This window comes from Chrysoperla carnea, chromosome 4 (assembly GCF_905475395.1).
Source record: "Chrysoperla carnea chromosome 4, inChrCarn1.1, whole genome shotgun sequence".
In the NCBI taxonomy this organism is placed as follows: domain Eukaryota; kingdom Metazoa; phylum Arthropoda; class Insecta; order Neuroptera; family Chrysopidae; genus Chrysoperla; species Chrysoperla carnea.
The window spans coordinates 43,908,765-43,934,474 of NC_058340.1; the positions used below are offsets into that span (position 1 = coordinate 43,908,765).

The 25,710-nt window shown below is 27.8% G+C and overlaps 2 protein-coding genes across 3 annotated transcripts in view; one reads left to right on the top strand and one right to left on the bottom strand.

Annotated features, from left to right (window-relative positions):
- Positions 1–25,710, top strand: part of LOC123298497 (cAMP-dependent protein kinase type I regulatory subunit) — a 125,558-nt gene that overhangs the window by 13,244 nt on the left and 86,604 nt on the right. The window lies entirely within an intron of this gene.
- Positions 13,179–25,480, bottom strand: LOC123298498. 2 transcript variants are annotated; one of them, XM_044880517.1, is made up of 2 exons: positions 25,332–25,480; positions 13,179–14,867 (listed from the first exon to the last, which is right to left on the bottom strand). In XM_044880517.1, the coding sequence occupies exons 1-2, from the start codon at positions 25,474–25,476 to the stop codon at positions 14,200–14,202; spliced, it is 813 nt and encodes a 270-aa protein (XP_044736452.1). In that variant the 5' UTR covers positions 25,477–25,480; the 3' UTR covers positions 13,179–14,199. The 2 variants fall into 2 exon arrangements, with proteins under 2 accessions (XP_044736452.1, XP_044736451.1); XM_044880516.1 differs by having other exon boundaries at positions 13,179–14,879.

Below are 25,710 nucleotides of genomic sequence, written 5' to 3' on the forward strand. Positions count from 1 at the left end.
CCTCCAAAAAAACTCACGCACGATGCGAATGCGTTTACGTAATATGCAAATAGTCATTGTCTTTTTAAAAATTAAGTTTTCCACTGAGTTTTCATTTGATTGAAAGAAAATATTATTATTATATTTTAATGAATATTCATAAACTTTTCTTCTGTTCCACCTTTTCTCTGAATGTGGTTTTCTTATTATTGTGATTTCATTCATTTTGTGTTTATTTAAGTAAAAGTTTTTTTGATCTAGTTGTTTTAATAATTTTTCCTTTATTATTTTGTACATATCAATCTTCAAGAATTGAGTAGTTTCTCAGAAAATGAAAAAAAATTATTCGGTGTTTGCGTGGGCTGGCAAAAAGTTTATCGACTGTGAAATTCTAAATAAGAAGTTAATAAATTTTTAATTTCTCACTCTTCTAAGTAAAATGTTTCCTTACATAATGGTATATTGTATGCCTTTACTAGGATGTAAAGCAAAGTTACACCGACAGTTTGCAAAAGAAGTCAACAAAATTTAGTCTCTGTTTTTAATAATCACAAAATTTTGTTTTTTTGTTTTTTTTTTTAATAATCTAGTTTATTTTGCCATTCAACAAACAGTTTTTACCATATTTATCGCTTGAAATCAAGCACGATAATTGCTCATAGAATAGGATTTTGGATAGGTAATTATTTAAATAAAAGGGGATTAGAAAAAAAGCTTGGAATGCAGAAAATATAAAAAATAAATGACTTGCTATACGTAGGGATTATTGTACGATATAAGGTTTGTTAGCATTTTAATAGAAAGTTATTATTTTCATCTCGAAAATCTAGTCCAATCATTTTATGATCTCTGTGCTCATTTAAGGGCATTCATACGTCAACGTTATAAATAGATAAATAAAAAAAATTATGATAATAACTACAAAAGTTTAAATGATGTATGGATGTACTTAGCGCTAGGGCAGTTTTTGACAAAATGCTTGTTTTTTTTTCATATGAAGTTGGACTAAGTCTTAATCAATTCTGAAAATTTGAGGAGAGCTTGCCCGATTATTTAAATAAATAGGAGGCATATTTAAGGAAGGGGTTGTCCAATTATTTAAATACAGTGGAATCCGGCACCCCTGTAGTCCGACTATTGTTTTTGTATTGAAGTATGATTTTTACTTCAGAGTATAACAACATATAGAATTTTATCATTGGATTTGCGATTTGTCGAATTACAAGGTACTGTTTTGTAAAAAATTCCGGGCTATAGGGTGTCTTAGACGGTACTCTATCACCCGACAAATTTGATAGTCCGGGATTGCCCTGCAAAACGTCTACCGGGGGTCCACTGTGAATAAAAGACTTAAAAAGTAGGCATATTTAACGGTAGACAAATAATTTCAACCACAAGTCTAAACTTGCTTTGGCGCTTGTACCACCTTAACATAATTGATAATTGAGAGCAGTAAGTTACTTGAAAGAGATAGTTACTGATAGTTATCTTATTGGTTGTGTCACCAAAAGTCATATCCTGCATAAAATTTTTATCTCAAAGCGTAGAATATTTTCATTATGTAATTAATCTACTTTGTACTGCAGTGTGTTTAATTTTAATACAAGAAGTATAATACAAAATCTGTGTTGTCAATTTATTCTACATCACGTAAGATTTGTGTACATAGCCTGATTTAGTATAATGTCGTTTAATCCTGTCGTCTGCGTCTGCTCTAACGAACACATTGACTTTAATGTTTCTTAATTTATATGTAAATTTAAACACATTAAAGTATAACCTGATATCTTTTCATGTTGTTAAAGAAATCATTCTAAGGGTTCATTCATACGCGCGATATGTAAATTAGTAGCCATCCAACAAAGACTTCGTTAATCTTCGCTTTTAATTTAATTCAAATGGCGGGACAGAAAGACTGCTACCAGAATGGATTCCATTCAGTTTTTACCATATAGTTGAGCTTTTCGATTCAATTGCATCTAGAAATGAGAAATACAATAATTGTGTTAAATCTCATATCAGAGTGACAGTTTCTGGGATTCAATTCAAATAATTTAAGAATACATTATTGAGCCAATAATTTTATGAAAAGTTCATTTCCGCAAACTTTTTGTTTCCAAGACACAGGTCCGTTGATGTTACTGTTAAAAATAAAAAACCTGCCAGAAAATGCTTCCATATTTGTAGAATATGTATAAAAATTATCACAAGTACTTATCACTGTAACTTACCATTCTATATAGCAGCACATTTTAATTTCCATCCCCAACAATTTAATTGCATCCTTCATTTGTTGGTTTTGGAAAGGCAATTTGTCTGTCAAGTAAAAGATTTTTAATTTTGGGTCATTCGAAACACACAGAATTGAAGAAGTTTTCTTCACTAGAATCTAAGACTCTGAGAAAACTTGAAAGAAAATATAAAACCTTTGAAACCCAGTAACTGAAAATGACAAGTTATTGTGCCATTTCCAGTTACCAGGTTTAGGATGATTTGATTTAATAGACCATGGGACAGAAAGGATGCTTTGTTAAATGATTAATACATACTTGAAATTTCCTGAATAGCTTCCTTTTGGCGAGTCTACCAAGCTCTTCTCTACGACTTTTTTCGAAAGTGCTGCGTTCTCAAATGAGCATGATAATGGCATATTTGAACTATCGGTCTGAAAAAACGCGACGTGGAATAATTTGTCGGACACTATGACCACTTGATAACCTTAGTAATTATTAAACAATTCAGCAAAAATGAATCATGTATTCAAATTCAAAAATACTTAAGTATGGCATGTTCGAGGTGTTGGACAAGCTCATCGGTGCAGTATTTTTGTCGGTTAAAACATTTTGTTGTTTAATAATTATAAATGTTATCAAGTGGTCGTAGTGTCCGCAGCACTTTCAAGAAAGGTCGTAGAAATTTCGTAGACTCGCCTAAAGGAAGCCACTCACGAAGTTCCAAGTATGCAATTTTGTTATTCCAAAATTAAATCTTACTATTATTGGGACATCCTTTGGATTATTTTTTGGAATTATTCGCTCAAGTTGCATTTAAAAATTACAAATACCAAAACTAAGCAATAAAAACTTGATTATTATGTCTTGATTTTTTCATAGATGGCATAGAAGTTTAGGCAGGTAGCATTGTACACTAATCGAACAGTATTTTTGCATAATTGGAGGAAATTTTGAAAAATTCCATCTTCAATTGAAAGCCATTAGTTCAATCTCCTGGAGAAGAAATTCGCTAATACTAAAATTATTTGTTTAAATTTTTGAAAATGTTGGAATGCATAGGTACATACTTACATTACATTACATACATTGTGTCATTGATAGCAAAACGTCGTCACCAAAAATATGTGCCATATATACATTTCAATCCCCGTTAGTTCGCTGAAACCCCTTATCATAATGCTTCCTTGTACAGAACCATTGGCACTGGGATACATATTATGTTGATCCTTTAATAGTGGTATATATCTAGCGTCGACGCACTTATCGAGGTACATCATCAGCTGGTGCTTCTGTGTAGAATAGTTACTGGTTTATACATATATGCGGACAACTCGACTCGATTTCGAATTACCAATTTTATGTTTAATTTACATTCGACATCGTGACACAATAGTCTACATTTAAAGAGCGTTTCAATTTTTGAATAACAAATTATTTTCCCGCCATTAAAAATTGAACGCTTTTTTGTTTTTTTGTAAACTTAATAAGAAAAATTTGTGCCAAATTTTTGTTTTTGAAAACGTGATTTTTGAATTTTTGTGTGATGCTTACTTTAAATTTGGTAAGTTTAGTTTGAATATCATGCTTGAAAATTTCTCTTGACCTTTTAAATTTTCAAAAACGGCCTAGTAATTTCTGAAATTTTTTCTATGTCTTTAAAAATTCGTTAAAACCGAAAATGCCCTATTTCTATCCAAGAGCAAACTTTTTAGAAAAATAATTCTAGGAAAGTTTATTTTTTTTATTAGATAATGAAGTACTGTAAATTTTACAATCAAACAGGTAATTAGTACTTGATTGTATTTCGAATCAAAAGCAAATAAACGAGTAGTTATAGGTTACAAAAATAGTTATTAGAAAAAGTAACAAAATTAGCCCACGCATGATTTTTATTTTTTAGCAGTTTTTCTCTGTATAAATTTTCTGCTCAAAACTTGAGTAAAAGATATTTAAATGAAAAATTTTAAATAATAAATTATTTTTCAACTTTTTCTAAAATATTTCTTCTATCATATGTAGTTCATTAGAAAAATAAATTCTTCATCAATTTTCATATATATCTGTGAAAATGATATTCTAAATAAATAACGATTTTTTCATTTGTTTCTACGGCAAAGGCATTATACAAAACAAGTGAAAACAGTTCTTGTATTATTTTTTTATAAATTAAAAGACCATTTGTTGAAGCTATCTGCAAATTTTCAACTCCCTATCTTATATAGTTTTGGAGAAAATGGACACCAAAATTTTGTCCTAATTTGCACCTTCACTAGGCCTTGTTTTTCGATTTAAGAAATGTTGCTACGGTGGATGCATGGTGAGACCCTCTTTTTCGGAGGTTGCCTACCTCCAGGGACCGTTTTTAGCGCTGTCTGTTCTAAAATTGGTGCGTACACGTAAATCAACTGTTTGAAAATTTCTATGACCGTTTGACTCGATTTTAGAATCTTCTAGTCTTAAAACGTTAAAACGCCGTACCTCGCTTTACAGCGAAGTGCTCCAAACTTGAAGTAGTTGAGCTTTGAAAAAGACTGTACTGAAATGAAATGAATGACATTTGTGTGTTATTTCTTCTATAAGTGATTTTCTCTAAATCTTTAGGCATCAATATTTCAATTATGGTATATATCGAAAAATTTTACTCTTACTTTTCGTCTAGTTTTCCCAATTTTTAACAGAATCCACCCTAAAAATTTGAAACGTAACCCTCAATAATTTTCATACACTCATTTTTTTTTTTTTTTTTTGGATGCGGATTAATAAGAGAAAGGAAATTTTGGATTTAAAGAAAATAAAACTCCAAATGAAAATAACTAATAAAAACATTATATTTACAAACAACCAATTAAACTACACATAAAAATTAAAATTAATAAAATTAATTATTTATACGTATTTTTTTTTCTAAATTTTCCTAAATTTTCTTTAAAATGAAATACAATAATAGTGAAAGTTACAACAATTAATAATGATTATAATAATAATGACGTTATATTGTTTTTCTTTTTGTCAACAATGGATGTGACGTCAAACAAGTACTGGTATATTGTTTGTATGATGTAGTCGTCGCCAGAAGATTCAAGGCGACGCGCCACGCCGTTTAACATACATATAGGAATAGGTACATAGACAACGTACAAATATTCAATGTCAGTTAGTATATGTTAGATATATGAAGGTACTTCAGTGCGGTTTTCCAAGTTTAAATGGTTATAAATTAAGCTCATTTATATTTTGACTTATTTATATTAAAAGTTACCTTTACACAATTTTATTAATAACATTTTAATTAAGTTATTTAGCGAAGATTTTATTCAGAAAGTACAAAATTAATTTCATTTATTTGCTCCTGAGCTTCTTTGCTATTTAAATGAATGCAATTTTCATTAGCATAGCGTTAACGTTAGTTGAATCCAAGGAGTAAAAGGAGACTCCCCGACGAGACCAATCCAGCGATACCAAACTTGGTCGACTCATTTTTATTGATTAAACAAAAGATTAAATCCCGAATTTCCAAAAAGAACTTCTAGGCAAAAAAACGCTTTTAACGATCAAATTCTATAATTAAACGAGATTTAGAAAGCGTTTCAATTTTTGAATAATATATTATTTTCCCGCCAATAAAAATTTAACGCTTTTAACGATCAAACTCTATAATTAAACGAGATTTTAAAAACCTTGGAATGTAGCACTCTCTTCTGAAATTTTCACTCTGTTAGATCTGTTATGTTGAGCACTGGTTATGAATCCTATTTTTCCGCCACCTCTTTTTAAACATATTTCCGCTACAAAGTAATGCTGTCAGAATACGAGGGGAGTTTGGAAAGTTTAAATTCTCAGCGATGTTGGTACTCGTCAAAATTTGTATTTTGAGTAGATATCGTGGTATTTGGTAATAGAAATACTACATCTAAACTGCTTTGAATGATAATTTTGAAAATTTTACACAATTAGCTCGTTTTTTTTGGCGTTTAATTTCTATATTTGGGAGGTGACTATCCAGAATGAATTCAAAATTTTTACCATGACGGTCAATACACACCCTCTCAAAAAAAGCTTTAAAACTGCTGCAACTTTTTTAACATTATTCCTCTTTTTATTAATAAAGTGAAAGGAAAAACATTTTTCTTATATCGAAACCTCAAACATTGAAGCTATTACAAATCTTATTACATTCATAAAAAATTTAATACTTTTTGAATAACTAAAGGAAAACAATAAAATTTTAATAAAACATAAAAGAAAATCAATAGGAAAATATTAGCAAAAATACATAAAGAATATGAAAGCATAAATAAATTTTTTAAAATTAACTGTTTCCTCTAATCAATTATAGATTCATTAGAAAAAGGTTTTCCTTTAAGGTAGTTTGGCCATGTTAATCGTGTCATAAAATTATGCTCATATATACGTGTAATATTAATGATAACATTTACGTTACTGTACATAATACTTAAGACGTAGCATGTTTACATAAGTCAATACACACACATAATTGAATATTTCTAAGTTGTTTATTTTTTTTTTACCTTTTCAACAAATAGATTTTTTAAAAAATTTCCCATTTCTAAATTTTTCTAATTCTTTCGTTTATTAAATATTAGTTTTTCAAAAGCATTCCTTAAAACAGATATACAAGAAACTATTTCTTTTTTATACTTTATCAGCCCTCGCTTAACAATCGAATGAAAACATAATTTTTTTTGACACATGATTCTCATTTTATCCAATTCTTAAGAAAAGCAGATTTACGGTCAAACTACCTTAAGTTGATTTTATGACATATAAATTATATTATTTTTTCCAAATGATAAATGATAATTTTCAATTTAATGTTTTCCTACAGTTATTATGTTTCCTCTCCCCACCTCTTCCTCGACAATATTTTTCCGTTGTTTTTTTTTTTTTTTTTTTAATTTACATAATTTAAAAACTTTTTTTTTTTTGTTAGTAATAAATAGAAAAAGAAATTGTATTTTTTAGATTAATTAGTAAATTTTATCACAACTATGTTTAACTTTGGGTTAGGTAGGGGGCAAATTAGTTTTTTAAGGGCATGTTCCATGTTTTAAGTTAGTTAGAGTTTTTGTGTGTGGGATGAGACACACTTAGACTAAAGGGTCCTTTGTGATACCGAAAAAGGGCTGACCCGCCCCCGGACACTTCTCCATGAATCATTTGAAGCCGTTTTAGAACATCAGGAGTGCCTTGACATTAACGGGCTTATGTCAGAGATTTCTTCAAAGACAAGCTGTCATTTTTAAATACCTTTGAATGGATTGTTTTTTGTCTGAAAAACGTGGTTAAATAAACGCCCTAACTAAATCACTTCCTGTCAAGTTTAAATAATTAAAAAAATAATAATTATCGGTCACTTGATAACTTCCGCTTAACCAAGTTGGATCGAATGTGATTGAATTTTTATAAATCGAGCGTGCTTAATTTCAAATAATAATTTTCTAATTTCGAATATTGATCACTATTATAAACTACTCTTTACAAAATTTACGGAAATTAAGTGTCTAGTCACACGTTAGTATGATAATTATTTGTATAATCTTCTCACGCAAATAATGATGCTTTGTATTATTAAAATTTTTTTAAAAGTCAGAGCTTTTAGCTTAAAGAATTACTCGAAAAGTTTTTAAACAAATAAACGAAGTTAGAATATATTTTAAAAAATACAATTAGAATACAAATATCACGCTGGTAAAACCCTGGTAAAATACTAATTCAAACAAGTTAGACTGTTGGATATACAAAACTGTAATTTCAACTTGTCGAATTGAGCTTTTGTACACTAAAAGTACATCTTGGTTACTTCTAGAGAATGTGTCGTGAAAAATCTTCTACACAGGAAAACAATTTAGTTTCAAATATATCCGAAATGTGCAATCAGAGTAGTGCATTTAGCTAGAATTCATTCAAACGCAAAATTTATTGCTCGAACACATTACATCAGCGAATACTCACTTTCATGTGCAAAAGTCAATTTATAGCACTTGTTGCAAGAAAAAAAATCCTCGCGTGTAACTAGACACTTAAATATTTTCTACAAACAGTAAGATAAAAATTTGTATGATAATTTTTCGTTTTTTGGTTGTCTTTCCACTGTAAATATTTGTCAGGTACATAGAATATAATATTTCTGTCAGGAAAACCGTGTTTTTTTAACAATTCGTCATTTTTTTATTTTAAGATTTCCACTCACATACGTAAACATTAAAATTTAATTTATGTCGTGTACACAATAGATTTTCTCCCGTATAAATAATTCGGCACATATCATGCGTTGGCGTTTACTTGTTTGTTTTGAATGTGGGAAATCATAAAATAGTGAAAAACACGAATATATTTGTTGCTGCTATATTGACGTCATGTAAAGAGTGCCTTAGAATCAACGAAAGAAGTAAATTTGATAAAAAAAAACCCAGGTTTCAAATTTTTGGGTTAATGTACAAACTGATTGTCGAAATTTTGCATAAATGTGGCCGAATTTCATTGAAACATCTCTTGATTCCCTTCCTCAAAACGATCGCGGTCTTCTTGATATAAGCCTTTGATTTAAAAAAATTTTAATGTGAAAAATTGAACCCCATGATTTGGATAGTAAATTATGGTCTGAATTTTTTATTTTAATTTATCTTTTCGCATCCGAAAAAGATAAAAGACTCTTCCGGTCATCGTATGTACGGAAATTGCAAGCTGTAATGTGCCAAACCTTATTTATTAATTTTAAAATATTGATCAACAATGAAAACGTGTTGTTTCTTTGTGTAGCCTTCCATTTTTTTAAAACTCTTTAACTATCAGCTGTGATGCTATCTTCAGAGATTTTTTCATTGTCTTCATGTTACCACACAAATTGCGTAAAATTCAAATATTGCGTTAATTTTGAGACACCCTTTAAAAAATATTGTGGTTTGATAAATAAATAAATAAAAAGTTAATTATAATTTTAATCAATTTAAATAATATATTATTTTATATTGTATTTATATTAAAATTATTTTAATTAAATTCGGATTTATCATATAAATATCGAAAAAAAAGCTTTATATAGAAATACTTTGGTCCCATTGTTTTTAACTGTATTTATATCCCAATAATAATTATTAAAAAAAACTTTTATATTTTATTTTATTAATACATTGAAATTTTATTTGTTGGCAAACGTATATAGTTATGGTACTAGCACAAAAGTGGTAAAAATTTGTAGGATTATAGAAAGGTTTTTGTTTTATGTATAATTTGTTTAATGGCTAAAAATGAGATTTTGTTTTTTGTATGATTAAAAAGTGTAATATTTAAAAAAAATAATATATTCAAATCGAAAACAGTTTTTTATACACTCGATTTTTTATAAATTCATTGGTAAATCCAAAAAGTTGGTAAAAATCAAAAAAAGTTACGTTAATTATTTTCTGAGAAATTGTCTGAAACTCATTCGACAAATCGCTCATGGTATCAAAATTTGCGCGATATCTTAAAATATTTGTACGCAATCATCCAATAAACCCGATTTTTTGTATTTTTTGAGTCAAAATTACATTATGTCGCTGTTATTGCTGCATTAACTCGCTGTTTTATCGAAATTGGAAATAAATTTTTCTTGTTTTTTGCCAATTTTTAACCAACTTCAAACAACAAAGGAGGAGGTTATCAATTCGACTGTATTTTTTTATGTTTGTTACCTCAGAACTTTCGACTGGGTGAACCGATTTTGATAATTCTTTATCTATTTGAAAGCTAGTGCTTCCCCTGTGGTCCCATTTCATTTTGGTCGAGTTCTGATAACGGTATCCATGAGAAAATCATAAAAGCCTTAAATTTGCATTAAGTATGCACGACAAGAAGACGAATAACTTAATATCACGCCAAACGGTTTCACTTCAGGTTCACTCAAAATCACAAAATAAAAAAAACTTTTAACAAAAAGAAAACCGACTTCAAAAGAAAAACTTTTCCAAAACAAATTAAAATGCACTAAAAAGTAAAAATTAACGATAATATAATGTAGTTAAAATTATTTTTATTTTCGGAGTCGTTGTCAGACAAGCTAATGTAGCAAACTGTTCTTTCAGAGTTGTTTCCTTGGCTGACACCGACGCCAAAAATAACAATAATTTTAACTACTCGGATTGGTGATTACTTTGTAATAAATTTAATAAAAAGCTTTAGGACCTTGTATATTTAAATTACCACACTGTGTGCTGATTTAATTAGAGATTATTCCCAAACCAAATATTTTCAGTTAAGTAGTAAAACCTTTCTACTCTCCTCAACCTTTGTAACCAGTTTTGTAGCTATTTTATTTTTATTCGTAGTTGAATTGACTATTTTCCAAAATTTATTTCTGTTTGCCTGTAAATGACAAGTGAGCTTTTTTTATTGATGTAATAAAAAAAAGTGTAGTCAAATACCCAATTGATTTATTAAATTCGTTTGTTTCACTTTTTTCCATGAGCAATACATGTTTTTCAAAATAAAAAGGTAAACTTATACCAGTGTTTCTAAACATTTTGTGTTTTACTTTTAGTAGGTACAGGAGATTATATAAGGTCGACCTTCACCCATCTAATAATCAAATGAGACATATTTTTCATAAAATTAATTTAATTTAATTAAAAATAGCTATGAACACTTTTCGATAGACAAGCTATCATAGGTTTCATGAAAAATATGTGTCATCTGGTTATAAAATGGGTGAAGATCGACCTTATACCGTCTCTTAGAATATATTTGTTAAAAAAAAGTTAAAAACTCTTATAAGTGCATTTTTTTGTAGCAATATTCTTGCTATTCTTTTCGATTTAATTAGCCTTAAAATTCATCATAAGCAAACCAATTTTTGTTAGAAAATTTAATACGTATTATTTTTTCCTGGTTATCTTTACCTTGTAAATCCGGGTGCATTACTTAAAAATAATTTTCGTATGATAAAATTTAAGACTATTTATTTTATAGGCGAAACAAAGTAAGCTTCCAATGATTCATATTGTTATGACTTCAAAATATAATTCTTCACGTGAGATTGTTGAGTCTAATGCCACTTTGGTTGTTCATAATAATATTTTGATACAAAGGCAATACATTCAGCCAAAAAAAGTACCAGATTTGTTTTATATTTTTCTTAATTACTCGGCATAAAAGTATAAATTACCGGCTCGGTAAAAATAATAGAAGTTAGAATATTAGTAAGTCGTAAAAACGACCAGAATTTTAGTTGTAATTCGTGGATTTAGCACAACGATAATGCACTATCGTAATAAATCAATACATGTGACGAAATTTTAGACAAAATACTATCTCATAGTATGAATACTTTATCGATAAACGGCAAATTGTCAATACCAAGTACCCATTTTGTGTCGAATCGAATACAAAAAACATTAATCATGTTTTTGGCTATACCGGAAAGCGTTTATTGGTCTTTTGACGACTGGAAAAAACGTCGTCGTATATTTATTGCGTTTATTGAGTGTGCTTTGAAGATATTGATAATTGAATAGAAACTGAAGAGTTTTATTTAATATTTCCCGGTAATTTTTTGGCCGAATATAATTACAGTAGAACGCCGATTAACCGAATTGCCAATTATCCGAATCAGCGTAATATAAAAAATTTATAAAAAGTATGTATGTAATTTTTGTTTTGTTTTGTTGTAACAAGTTGGAACTCTTTGGGGTCCAGATATATTTCAATTGTTATGGTTGAAAGCTAGAGGCAAGACACTACATATTTGCGACGTTGGAACGTTTGTTTTTTATTCAACTCAATAGCATTGAGTTACCAAATCAATATCATTATCAGTTTATGTCCGATTATCCGATTCGAACCGGTCCCAATTAATTCGGATAATCGGCGTTCTACTGTATTTGAAGAACAATCAACGAGCTGTAAATAGCTCTTTTTAGCTGTGAAGAATCTTCCTAAGTAACAACGTTTTCCAATTCGTGTATCACTTAGATTGTTTCACCCATTAAATAAAGACAAGAAAATAAGTAAATTACACAACCACCTTTTTTAAAGGTTTGATTGATATATTAATTATTTATTGCACAAAACCATTAATTTCTAATTATACTTATAATTAATTATAAATAATATATATTACTCTTATTATTTATTTACATTAAAAATATTAAATTTTTTCTAGTACTGTCGTGTAAAGGCAACTTTAACTTAAAAACAGTTTTAAATTAAGTTGTATATTATTTATATTTATTATATATATTAAATTTTTTTCATATAAATCGTTAATATTATTTTGTACACTTCAAAATACGTTAAATATTTTGGTTTTGAGGCAAGCTTTTTTTGATAAATAGTTTTTTCTTATAAAATTATTTTTTAAATTCGAATATTGGAATTTTAAATGATACTTTTTTCTATTGAAATTGTTAAGATAAATACGTAAACATTTTATTCTTTTTTTTACCCGAATACAAAAACATATTTTTTGTACGATTCACATTTTTTAAGGTCCAGTAAATATTAAATTATTTTTCTGTATAACAATCCTTTTTTTATTGCAATCGATGCAAAATTACTTATTCTGTGTTAACTCATGCTTCAATATGAAATATTTACCCAATAAGCAATTAAAATCGAATAAGTTTTTACTGGACTGATAAATGTGAATCGTCTATTTGAACATCTTTAATTTTAAACATCTGAACACAATAATTGACAAGTACTTTAAGTAAGTAAGATATATATTTTTTTATGGTCCACGAAAAAGGAGGCACAATTTGGTAAATGGTATGATTATTAAAGTGTTCTTAATAATTACAAATACTATTTTTACTAAATTTGAATGCTTTTGTATCGGAAAAATTACATTATATTAAGAGAACCTTTGGTATTTGGAACAAAAATAAAAATAAAAAACAAAAATAAATCTTTCACCAAAAATAAAAATTAACTTAAAAGAAAAGAAAAAATAATAATTTAATTAATTAAAAAATCACAAATAATTAATACGTATTACTTTTTAGCAAAGGCAATATAAGGGCCCACATAACTATATACAAAATAATACCATCATTTCTACATCGAATTTCTATCCAAAAATTTCCTTTACAACTTTTTGATACGACGTACACTTTTAAGTCAAAACAAACGCAAAAGTTGAACCACTCTAAGTGATATTACTGTAACAGTACATGTAATTCACATATAATGTTATGATATATAGATAGTGTTGCATTTTTATTGAGCGCAAGGAATACATAAATGTTAGTATTATTTTGTCTGTAGTGATCTTGGCACCTGTATACATAGACTAAAACTAGAGACTCTATATTTTGTGTGTTCTAGAATAGATTAATTTCTGGCTAGTGTATCACGAATTTTGTTGGTTTCCGTAAATAATTTTACGCGATTTTCACGAAATCAAAATTTTTTGAAATTGTGTAAGCTTTAAATTTTGCAGAATAAGATTTCGAATTTGGTTTTATTTAATATTTAAAGTTGTTCTGTTTACCTCAGTGTAGTAGTACGCTGAATGTAAGTAGAAAAGGATAGATAATTATATTAGTGTTATAAGACTACCATTTTCTACCTACACTAAGTGTAAAGAGTATACACCAATGCATGGTACAAAAAGAACAAGTGGATAAAGCTAGTCTACGTATAATATTGCCCTTTTTTTGTTATAAGTAGCCAGGCAAAATGTGTTTGAAATTACTTAAAAAGAATATTTATTTAGTACGTATGAAAAATATTTCGTATAAAATTTTTACTACTTAATTATTGTTTTACTTCAACGTGGAATGAACATCTTAAGAATATTTTAAACCCTGATTTGTGTTTACACTTACAAAATACTCTTAAAAAATAAGTCAATAAATTATTTTTACCCGTTTCCATTTTACGAAAATTATTATAAAAATTATTCTGGGAGCATCTGAATTCCCAGATTAATGATGATAGAGAAAGGGATGATGCACTTACATACACACACTGTTGCAATATTTACAATTTATGATGTTATATATTCTGGTTTCCATAATTGATTCGAAAAGAAATTGTTAACAATTGCAATATCTCTTACATGATCAGCAGTTTGGGTTACAGGAGCTATTGTAACACCTTCTGGTAAAACAATACCCCATGGAACCAGTGGATTATCTCTTGGATCTGGTAGTTCCGGACTATCACAACTCTCAGGCTCATCTGGTATACCATCTGGAGGTTTTCCATTCAATGGAAAATGAATTACATTAATTTTTGATTGTTGTTGTAGTAATTGCAATTGCTGTAATTGTTGTAATTGCAATTGTTGTTGTTGTTGCTGTTGATTCTGTTTTTCCGTATGATGATATGTTGTTAAGCCCAATTGTGCAAACATTTTCTCACGAACACGACGAACCCTTTTCTCAGTGATTACAAATGCATTTACAAACGCTTTTTGGCAAACATCAATTTTATTATTCTCTGGTAAAATTGGCAATAAATATTTACATGTGATACGTCGATGTTGTCGAAATGGATCATCGTCAGGTGGACGTGATCGCACTGTTAAATGTAAACGTAAAAATGCATTCTGTTTCTCAAAATCGGCTAAACCATAAAAATAATTGAATAGTTGTTCACGAGCATCTCTGGATACACGCTCATCACATTTTTGGGGACACGTGCAGAGCACATCTGTATCAAAATCTGAAAATCAGTTAAACGTATTCCAAAATTCATGAATTTCCTTTAAAGTCCACTTAATTTTTAAAAAAATATATAAAAAAATTTTTAGTACCAACTTAATAATTTACAAGCTTATATTTATTTTAAAAATCATGCTAAAATAAAAATTACTAAGAAATACAAAAGAAAATAAACAGAAAAATCAAGTACTCTACTTTTAAAAAAATACGGTTTTCTCAAATTTGGAATTTATGTACATTCCATGCAAATTTTATATTTAAAATATACGGTACAAAAAGGAAAAGGAAAATCAAAGTGGACTTTTAAGAAAAAAGGGAGAAAATAAATTATTTACGTTACAGAATCTACATAATATAAAATATTCAACAATTTTTATTTCGAAAAAAATGTTTTATGGAAAAAAATGAACTTGAAAATGTCAAATCAAATAAAAATCATGCAAAGAAAGATATTACGTTATTTTTTTGTAACAAATATTTGAATGAAATGAAACATTAAATGGAGTCATAAAAATATACAGTGTGGTCTTCTAAATTTTATCTACGTCTTCTAATTTTTATTATTCTCATTTTCGTGGGCAAGGAAATGTCCTCGTCTCTTGAATGACCTTTTTTGATGTTTCGATACTGACAATTAATCTAATAATATTCCGGAAGTCATAAGCTACTGGAGCCCAGAAACTTCAAATTCACGGAAAAATTGAATAAATTTTACAGAATAAATAAGAAAATTCTCCACGTCACAGGGTTTAGTAGCTAGGAGTGCTCATTATACACACTAGGATTATTGCTCCTTTAGCCTGTTGGTAAGCATTAGTTTCACAAGCATAGTCGGTCGAACCCGCACCTTCGTCATGTCTTAGGTCGTTCATAAGAATGAATTGAACAAATCACTCAGGAAAACCGAAAAGTCCTGAGAAGAACTCTTGGTAGAAAATAAATTTTACCATTATCTTCTGAATATTTTTTAAAATGCAAAATTTAAAACAGATTGAAAATTTCGAATTTTATCTTTTAGACCTTTGAATTGTTGTAGTAAAATTATTTTTCTACAAAATAAAAATTTTTATTTTCCTAATAATATCGAGAAATTCTCAAAACTAAAAAAGAAAATTAACGAGACCCTATCTTGGGTAGTACATTGAATTTAAAAACTGCATATGTACTTCTTAGAATTTCATCTCGATATGATATTGCTATAATTTCAGGCCACTCCATATATTAATTGTCTATCATATTACATTGTCTATCCCTTTCTACAGTTAAAGATTAAATAATTGCAATTAATCATGTTCAACACAACCATTTTAGAAGACCAATCTGTATCATTTTTATAAAAAAAAAAAAATTAAGAAATCATGCAAGCTAGTAAAAAAAAAAACAAGAAGAATCAGTTTCAATGTATGTATGTCATTAATTTGTATTGAAAGATAATAATGTTAGCTGACAAAAAGAGTGAGTAAGATAAAGATAAAAATTTAATATAAAAAAAAATCAAGAATAGATGAAATGAATCATGAGAATGTAGGTCTTAGTGGGGATTTCAAGTACGATTATTTCATAATTCATCAAAAGACATTTGTGTTGTTTTACTGCTTTAATTATGTTTGATAAATGATATTAATTCTTGATTCGATTTTATTTAACTACTACTTTTTTTTATTTTTGCTCATTTATTATAATAAATTATTGTTTTGTATACAAACGTATGTATGTATACAATAATAATATAAACATCCATACTCGAACGTCGCTGTCGGGATTTCTACGAAATAATTTTTATCAGTAATTAATTTTTATCGTAAATAATGATTATTAAAATAATTCAAGTATATTTTCTGTACATATCAATTACGATTTTTTTAAATAAAATATTTTAATTCATCAATCTTGAAATTTAAACTGGGATTTTTTTTTACTACAAATTGTTATTGTTTGAAATTGTGCGTAATTTCATAAAACTGAATACTTAACAATAATATTGTCCTATTTCAGTCTTATGTTGAAACCAAACGCATTGTTTCCCATTATTTATGTGCTTTTAATTATAATTTAAGTCAAGAACACAATTGATGTTTATAAACATTTTTATTTATAAACAGAAAAAAGTACAATCTAGCGCTATTAATACCTTGGATTGAAGTATTGTCTAAATACCAGAATAGGGTATTCTATTATTTTTGAGAAAGTACCTCAAAATGTTGATTTTGCTAATAAAAAGCCACCAAAAATTTATTTCGGAAAAATACACACGCTTTCTTGCCAAAAACTTAAATTAAAATTAAACCTTTTATAAAATGTCAAAAACTCAGGCCTTTCAATTTGATGACGTAATATCGGTATCATTATACGAAATACCACAAATAAGTTTGACAGATATATTCATAGACATCTGATTATAATAAATTGAATTATCTATGGATATATTATACCCAGCTGTCTACACTGAACTAATTGATGGTCTATGGTTCATACCGATATGACATCACAGCAAGGCGATTTTTAATTTTAATATTTTAAAAGAAAAATGTGCTTTTATGACTCGAAATCAGAATATTTAAGTATATTTTTACATAAATTTTAACGTTTTTCAAATTTCATAATTTATTTTTGACTAACGATAAAACCCTATCAACAGATGCTTTAATTCAATTTTGATTGAGTTGAAAAGATAAAGATAATTTTTTTTCTCTTGAATTTCGCATTTTAGACCTTTTATTTGAAAAAATTTACATATATCGTTCCAAATCGGATTAATTTTGTGAATTTGCTTATTGGCAACGCCAATTATTAGTAGACTGGGAAGCTACTCATTTGAGTTCCTCCGAGTTAAAAGAATTTGGAAGCCTAATTCATATTATTTTAAGAAGTACAAATTTTTTTCATTTGAGTCAACCATCTCAATATGAGACATATTTTCAGCAGAATTGACTCCGAAGACTAGTTTGAATACTTTTTCTGAAGACTGAAGAAACAGTTCAGTTTCATTACTATACTTAGGTAGTGCAGTTTTTGAGAAGGAGATTATTTTTGTATTCTCCTTAATAGCCTTTGTCACTCATAAAACAGCTGATATTATTCACAATATAAGCATTAATTAGCGACCAATATATGTTAATTACTGTAAACTTACAGATATGTGTAAATGATTGTATGTTGTCAAACAAACACGAATATCGTTGTCAAGCTTACTTTGGCTTTTTTTTTTTAAATTTGTGCATAAATTACGAACACTGCAAAACGTAAATGCTTTCCTTGAATATATCTAAGGACAGTTTTTGCTAAGATAGCCGAAAATTTTATTCGAATAGTATGAAAGACCTGGTAAAATAATTTATAGGGGAAACTACTAAACAAAAATATACATCAAGAAAAATTCCGAAAAGTTTCTTTAAAGTTCGAAAATAAAAATTCATTATTTCCTGTATCTGTTTTGGTTTTAATACAAAGAACTTTGTTATCTACAAACAATTTTTTGTTTGGGAAAATACATACTCAATTTTAATTTATTTTACAAAAGCAGCAGTAGCCAGTAATAAAAATGAAAAATCATTGTATGAGAAATAAATTTATTTCACAGTTCAATAATTTCTATTAGGCAGCTGTTGGTTTACAAGCAGCAATATAGTAGTGTTGGAATAATCTGATGTAATTCAGTAAAATCGATTCTTTAAATTAACTGAATAACAAGATTTTTTTTACAAATTGTGAAGGACGGATATCCTTATGAAAATTTTTATCCAATTAATCGAAAATGAATTCTATCTAGGTGCTACATTATTAAGAACAAAATTTTATGAGCCAACTTTTAACACTGATTGCTGGTAGGCATTAGAAATAAAGATTAGCGGACGAAAGGAAACAACTATTATATACAGGATAATTGAATAGTTAAGACATGTATCTGTGAAGAGAAGGTTACTGTCTCCAGATGCAATATCTAATATTTTTCCCTTAAAAAAGTCCAGCCTGAATAAAGTAGTCATTGTCTCAGAAATGTCATTGTCTCTTCGCGAGATTTTTCGCCAATATGTAGAAAATTTCCCTTTCGTAAAAAAATTCAGAAGCGTGAAAGCACTTGTCGGCAGATTTGTTCTATTTTGTTCACTCAGAATAATGTTAACTGTGACATCCCGAAGTTGCAGAACTTTTGGTCGTTTAGATCGAGAGATAATCAGATGCAGAGTTCGCGATTTCGAGAACAATTTCACATTCAAAGCATGTTAAAACTCACTGCCCTCACGTCTATTTTTTGCGGTATTAAAAAATTCTCTTGCCAGAATTGAAAAAAATGGTAGGAGAGTTTAAAGGAATGTTTTTAGAATATAAAAAAGAATAGCACTACGTCGTTTTGTTTTCGAGATATTAATTTTGACGTAAATTAATCAAAATTTGGAACTTAGGCATTGATAATCTCCTTACCGTGTTTTAAACGTCCAAAATTTCTAAAACTTTGGGATTTAAAAGTAAGCCCTATTTTTAGTCTGTGAAAAAAATATTCATTAAATTCTGTCAAAAAGTGGGTTTTGCAGTAGTTCAAGCAAATGAATTAATTCTATCTCTATCAAATGAATTAATTCTTGGAATAGTAATATCATTCAGCCTGATACCACCTACTTAATACAACTAGAAGTATTTAATTTAAATTGTAAATAGTTCAACTGTTTAGCTTTTTAATAAAGTTGCATTATTTCAAAAAAATGGGAAAAAAGTAAAGTTACATTATACATAATTGCTTTTAATTACTAGAATATAACGAGCAAGTAATAATAATCTTGTAAAAATAATTATAAAAATCATATGTGTAATTATTACACATTTTTTCAATAACAGGAAATTGAAATATTTGAAAGTCAAAATGTTTTACTGAGAAAAAAAAATACGAACAACCAAAACATTTTAAAACCGTTACTAATTTTAATCTCTTTTTTTTTCTTTTTCTTTGTAAATTGATGTAATGACGTTGCATCTATATGCTATAATATTCATGATTATTTGGCGTGTTTTTGTAATAAAACTTTTGAAATACATAAGTTGTTTCTTTCTTTTTATTACTTAGCTACTAATTTTATTTCAAGTACATGATGATGTAGCCGTGTATATGATTGTAGGTTTTAATTTGAATATAGTGTGTTTATTTCATTTTCAAAAGATCTAATTTTTCAAAAAATTATAAAAGCAAATGGTGCTTAGATAAAATAAATTCTGAAATAATGAATCACAGAACACTTTATTCAAGATAATCTGTTTCCTAGCCTATTTTCCGTACATACTATACATACGTGAGTTTTTGCAAGTGTCAATTTGCAATTTATCAAATAGTGTGGAATGCTTCAAGTGTCGATTACTTTAGAAAAGTTATTTATTTTTTGTTATATTTACAATCAGGAACTTATAGTTTAAATAAATATCGAAACGGAAAAAGGAGTTATGATAAAATCATAATTTATTAATTTCTCAATTTTTAGTTTATTTTTAATCAGTTTTTATTTCATTGATAATAAGTTGTTTAAATAAAATGGAATAGCTCGAATTTTAAAAAAACAAAATTATAAATTACATTATACAGCCATTTAAAACAATATTCATTAAGATTCACGCAAAAAACTACTTTCAAACAGTATTTTACTATAAAAACTGTCCGAAAAACCTCTATAATGGTTCTTAAAAATATCTATTAACCGAGAGGCTCACTTACTTTCCACTTATGAAAAATTCTCGACTCTTTGTAAAAGAGTAAGTATGGTTTCTAACACCAAAAAATAAGCGAAGCCGTACTTCTATAAAATAGGGTACACAAAAACCAGTAAAAGGGGGTACATAAGTCGATAAACAGTGTTACAACCAATGCTTTATTCTTATGCTCTTAATTAAACTAGTTATTTATCATTAATTCCCACAAAAATAATTAAATTAGAATACAAATTTATAAACTAATTTTTTAACGCCCTGCCTTAATAGGGCATATGTGAGGGCATCGTCAGTTTAATCCTCCCCCCCTTACTTCCCAATACTAGAAATATAAATTATTTCTGAAAACTTGGTAAGAAAATGAGTAATATGTATAATTACCGAAATTGATTCTATGATGCTTTTACAATTATATATATCGAAATATAATTATACTAATTTCATTTATATAAAAAGATTTTTCGATGGGCGCCCTAGGGCATCTAGTTATAAATATTAAAGCATGAGTTCGATCATCATGAAAAACAATCGCTATAATCAGTTCACAAATCGTTATTAATCGTTACCAAGACCTGTTCTAATTAATACCAAAAAATTTTAATTTTTTAAACTCTATATCTACTTATGCACTCTTCTGTATACACAAACATTTCAAAAAACAAAATTATAACGTCTACTTAAAATTTTTTTTATGTTATATACGTAATTCAAAACTTACAAAGTTTGTTTTTAAAATACACAAACATTTTGAAGGGGTTAGGTTTTAATTAACAGGGTTCATTATATTTATATGGTTATTTGAGATTCTTATCTTGACTTGGTATTTTACGCGTTATGTTGTTGAAAACTTTTTATAATAAATATAACAAAATATAATCGATTTCTGCGTAAAACTTTCGTTATTTTTAATTTAATCTAATTTATTTATTATTCTCATTTACCTAACCGCGCGCCATTATGAAATATTTTTTCATGGATATTCACATTTTACGCAACATATTTATTAGACCAGCCGCTTTGGATTTAATTATCAACTATTAAAGCAAATAAAAAAAAGAGTTTTCGTGGGAAAATTTTTTATTGAATGTTAACATTTTTCTACTAAATTTGAATTCAGCGACAAACTCATTTTATAGCAGTCGTTTCTTATTAAATAAAAACCCATGTTGCGTAATTGTAGAGTGAATAATTAAACACCATCCCTTAGAAGATTAGCATCCATTTTTAAGTAAAATATTTACATTTCATTAGGTAAGAGAAATCAAATGGCACTTCTAAAAATATCACGTAACTACCAATAAGTATTAACAGTTTGCCGGGCGAAAATCAGGACCAAGTTTTATTTAGGAAAACTATTTTCAAGGAAATACCTTTTATGAACTATTTGTCACTAGTCTTTTATGAACTATTTGTCACTAAAGCTGCTATACTATCTATAATATTTAAAAAAAATCGAGACTTGAAAAAAAATATAGGTCATCCATATGTGTTGATCAAAGATATGAATTGTAAACACATGGAATTCCCAAAGGAAATGAGTATATCCCTTAGATTATTGTCGTGAAGTGGAGAGAAGGGATCTATTTTGAATAATAAAATATACCTTCAATTTTGATCAATATTTTCAATAATATTATTCGAATTTAACATTTTAGAAAATTATATAATCTATTTTTTAACTTAAGGTTATTCGATTTCAAAATTTTTTTTCGTAATATAAGATATGAATCATACAATTCTTAGTTTTTAAATACGAAAAAAACAAACACTTTTTTATATGAGAGAACAAACTCCGAAATTTAAAGGTCTTGGATTGGTTCTATGCCTTTTATGTATTAAAAGTATTATTGTTCAGATGCTCCTTTTACAAGCCTGCAATATATATAATTGACATTTACCGCTTTCTCTCCTCATTTTTTTAGTTATTTCGCGCTCTGACATTTAGGCAGATTTGTGAAGAAATGCTTTGGTGATTTTAAAAAAGGGTTGCATGAATCCTATTCCTGATTTATTAAAAAAAAATATTAATTTTTAAAATATAACAAATTATGGCAATTAAAATTTGGAAAAGGGTTTTTCTTTGTCTCCTCGTAATATTATTTATTTGTAATTAAAATCAGTCGCATTATGATGATCCACTGATCTAGATAAATTAATGAATCACTTTTAATTATTAATAAAACAACCAGAAAAGTTTTCTAATACTTGTTAAGTTATTGCGTTTTAAGCGCCTGTTTATGGCAAGGTGTGGGATACAATTAGTAACATCCCAGAGCCATCACTCCATCAGCTCGAAGTTATTCCGACAAAGTGAAACAGATAATATATCTTGCCCTGTAGACGCAAAATAATTTCCTAGGCATGCGCAGCATAGAAAATATGCCTCGGAGATGAGAGAGAACGTCCATATGGGATTATTACATATATGATATTTTCGACAAAAAAATCTATGTTAAAACAATGATTAATTCAATGAATACAAACAAATGGATTGCTTCATAAGATTTTCTTGATAATGTCTAACCGGGTTATATTTGACAATACCAGATATTCCCGATTTGAGGCCATTCTGTTCTGTATATAATAAAATACGTAAAAATCTGAGTTTTAATGAAACGCATTAAACAATTTACTGTGTATAATCTTAGACCCTTAAAAATGAAATTTATATTTTTGAATTTAAAAATGACAATGCCCATAAAATTTTTTAAATAAATACACAAATATTAAATTAACATTTTTTTTCTGTGGTTTGATATTTTATCAAGATATGTGGTTTCCGTTGGTTAAAAATATTTTAACATAAAATTAAAAAGCGTATAGCGTTTAGTGTTACTATTATTTCCCCATATTTTTAATAATGCAGTTTACAAAATAATTAATTTTTTATTTTGCTCTATATTTTTATCAATTTCTTCACTTTTAAAATCTATGATAGGAAATATTGACGTTTTTATCACTGAGGTTTTTGTTTGAAAACGTTCATAGTAATCGTGGTTATTAGATAACGATACAATTAGTTATATTAATCAGTGATGACACATTATTTACTCCCTTATTAATGCGTTTGACAAAAAAAAAAGCCAATTAACTACCCTTTTGGATCTGTTAGAAATTCGACTGGCTATCCTAGACTACTCCCTAGGGATCTTCGACAAAATAACTTTTCTCCAGAGAAAAGACTCTGTTGTGAAATTGTGCCACAATTAAAACGAGGCAAAAGGTATCTTCTGCTCAAAATCTTGGCGTAAACATAGACACGTGAACAAAGATTACACCGATGTAATAATAGGTACATATTGCCTATATTGACAATTGGATTCTTTCTCAGAGAAAGCGCAGGTTTAATTACCTCATTGCTTGTAATGTTTAAAGCCCCACTAAAATCATTACGATTTTAAGTGTAATAAACTAAATAAAAAAAATTTCGAAGCATAACCCTATTATCGAAATAGCCTACAAGTTTACGAAGCTTTCTTGACAAAATTCGTCATTTTAAAAAAAGCAAAAAATGTAATCTCTTGTGTAATAACTATATAATAAATGTAATATCTATATAAAAGTGAAAAAATCACTCAAGAAAAAATCCTCGTATGGTTACTCGGCTAAACAATTCGGCAAATTCGTAAAAATTTGAGAGTGTAATTTCGATGTCAATTAGATATTGCGATTTGATTTCGTAAAATACAAATAACAAGAATGTAGAAAGTATCTTGGCGTTTATATTAAGCGTTGCATAACACACTTCAATAGTTTTTTATGCTTTTAGTGTATGAGCTTTTAAGAGAGAAAAACCTTGGCTCAGAATATGTTTATCTGATCAAATTATCACTTAATTAAGCATTATTTTAATGAAGTATAACGTAAAAATTAATTCTTAAATGACTTTTGTTATGTTATGTAACAACAATAACAAAAAAATCGATTTTGGAAAACACTAAATACATATTTTGAGAATAAAAATAATTTTTGTGGGTTTTTTACGTCTTCTCTAATTACAACCAAATAAATTTTTTTTAAATATTGGCCAACAAATTAACTAGTTATTTCATAATAGACAATCTTTTTTTTAAGCAACAATTTTTTTATTCACATATAATCACGATATAACATTAAATAGTGACCCTGAACACTGTCTTGTTTGAATTGTGTATTTTAAATTGATACAAAAATTATATATTTTTTATAAAAAAAAATTAAAATTAAAATCAAAGACCCTAAACAAATAATGCACGATAATGATTGATAAGAATACATCGATGCGTGTGTGTGTAAATTTATTGATATATTTACAAAAATTATTTTTTAATAAAATGAGCACAAATAAAAATTCTTACGAAATTGACCTAAAAAAATAAATAACACGTACGTGAAAAAAAAAACAAACTTTTTTTTCAAAAAATTATTTCTAGGTCAATGTAAAATTTGCCTTACTTTCAAAAATTTGGCCTCTAAAAAAAATCAGTTCGTACAACTGTCAAAAGTCAAATGAAAATGAAATGACATAATATGAAAATTTTTTTCTTACAAAAACAAAAACATGAAAACCTAACCTAAAATTTAGTGAAATAGCAAATAAATATTTCGAAAACAAAAAATCAATAAATATTTATTTGGCCTTGTTATGACTACGTCATTATACATCACTTAGCAATCTGGCATAAAATACCATTAACGGAACTGTCAATTATTATATGAAGAAATGGGCTTTGCATTTTTCAAAAATGATTTTTATTAATAAATATAGTATGTTGAAACATACCTGGTACTTTTTTCGCTGGAACAATTTTTCCTGTTCTTGATACATATTCCTGTCCGGTGCTACGTAATTTTTTTTGCAAACGTCGTTCAGAACGAGGAAAAGGTCTTGTCACAGATTTCAATGATGTGTCTGCCGTTGACGCCATATTCAATTTCATATCAAACTCAACTTGTGACTTTTATTATTGTTGTGGGTAATACAGTTTTATTTTGAAATACTCATGTAATACTTTTATCGTGGTACCAAACCAATTTATTCTGTTTTTGTGGTGAACACTTGAATTAAAATATAAAAGTTTATTTCGTTGATACAGATGGCAGTGCAATGCATTCTTTTATAGCAACAATTAACAAAATTTAACAATCGATTTGCTTACTAC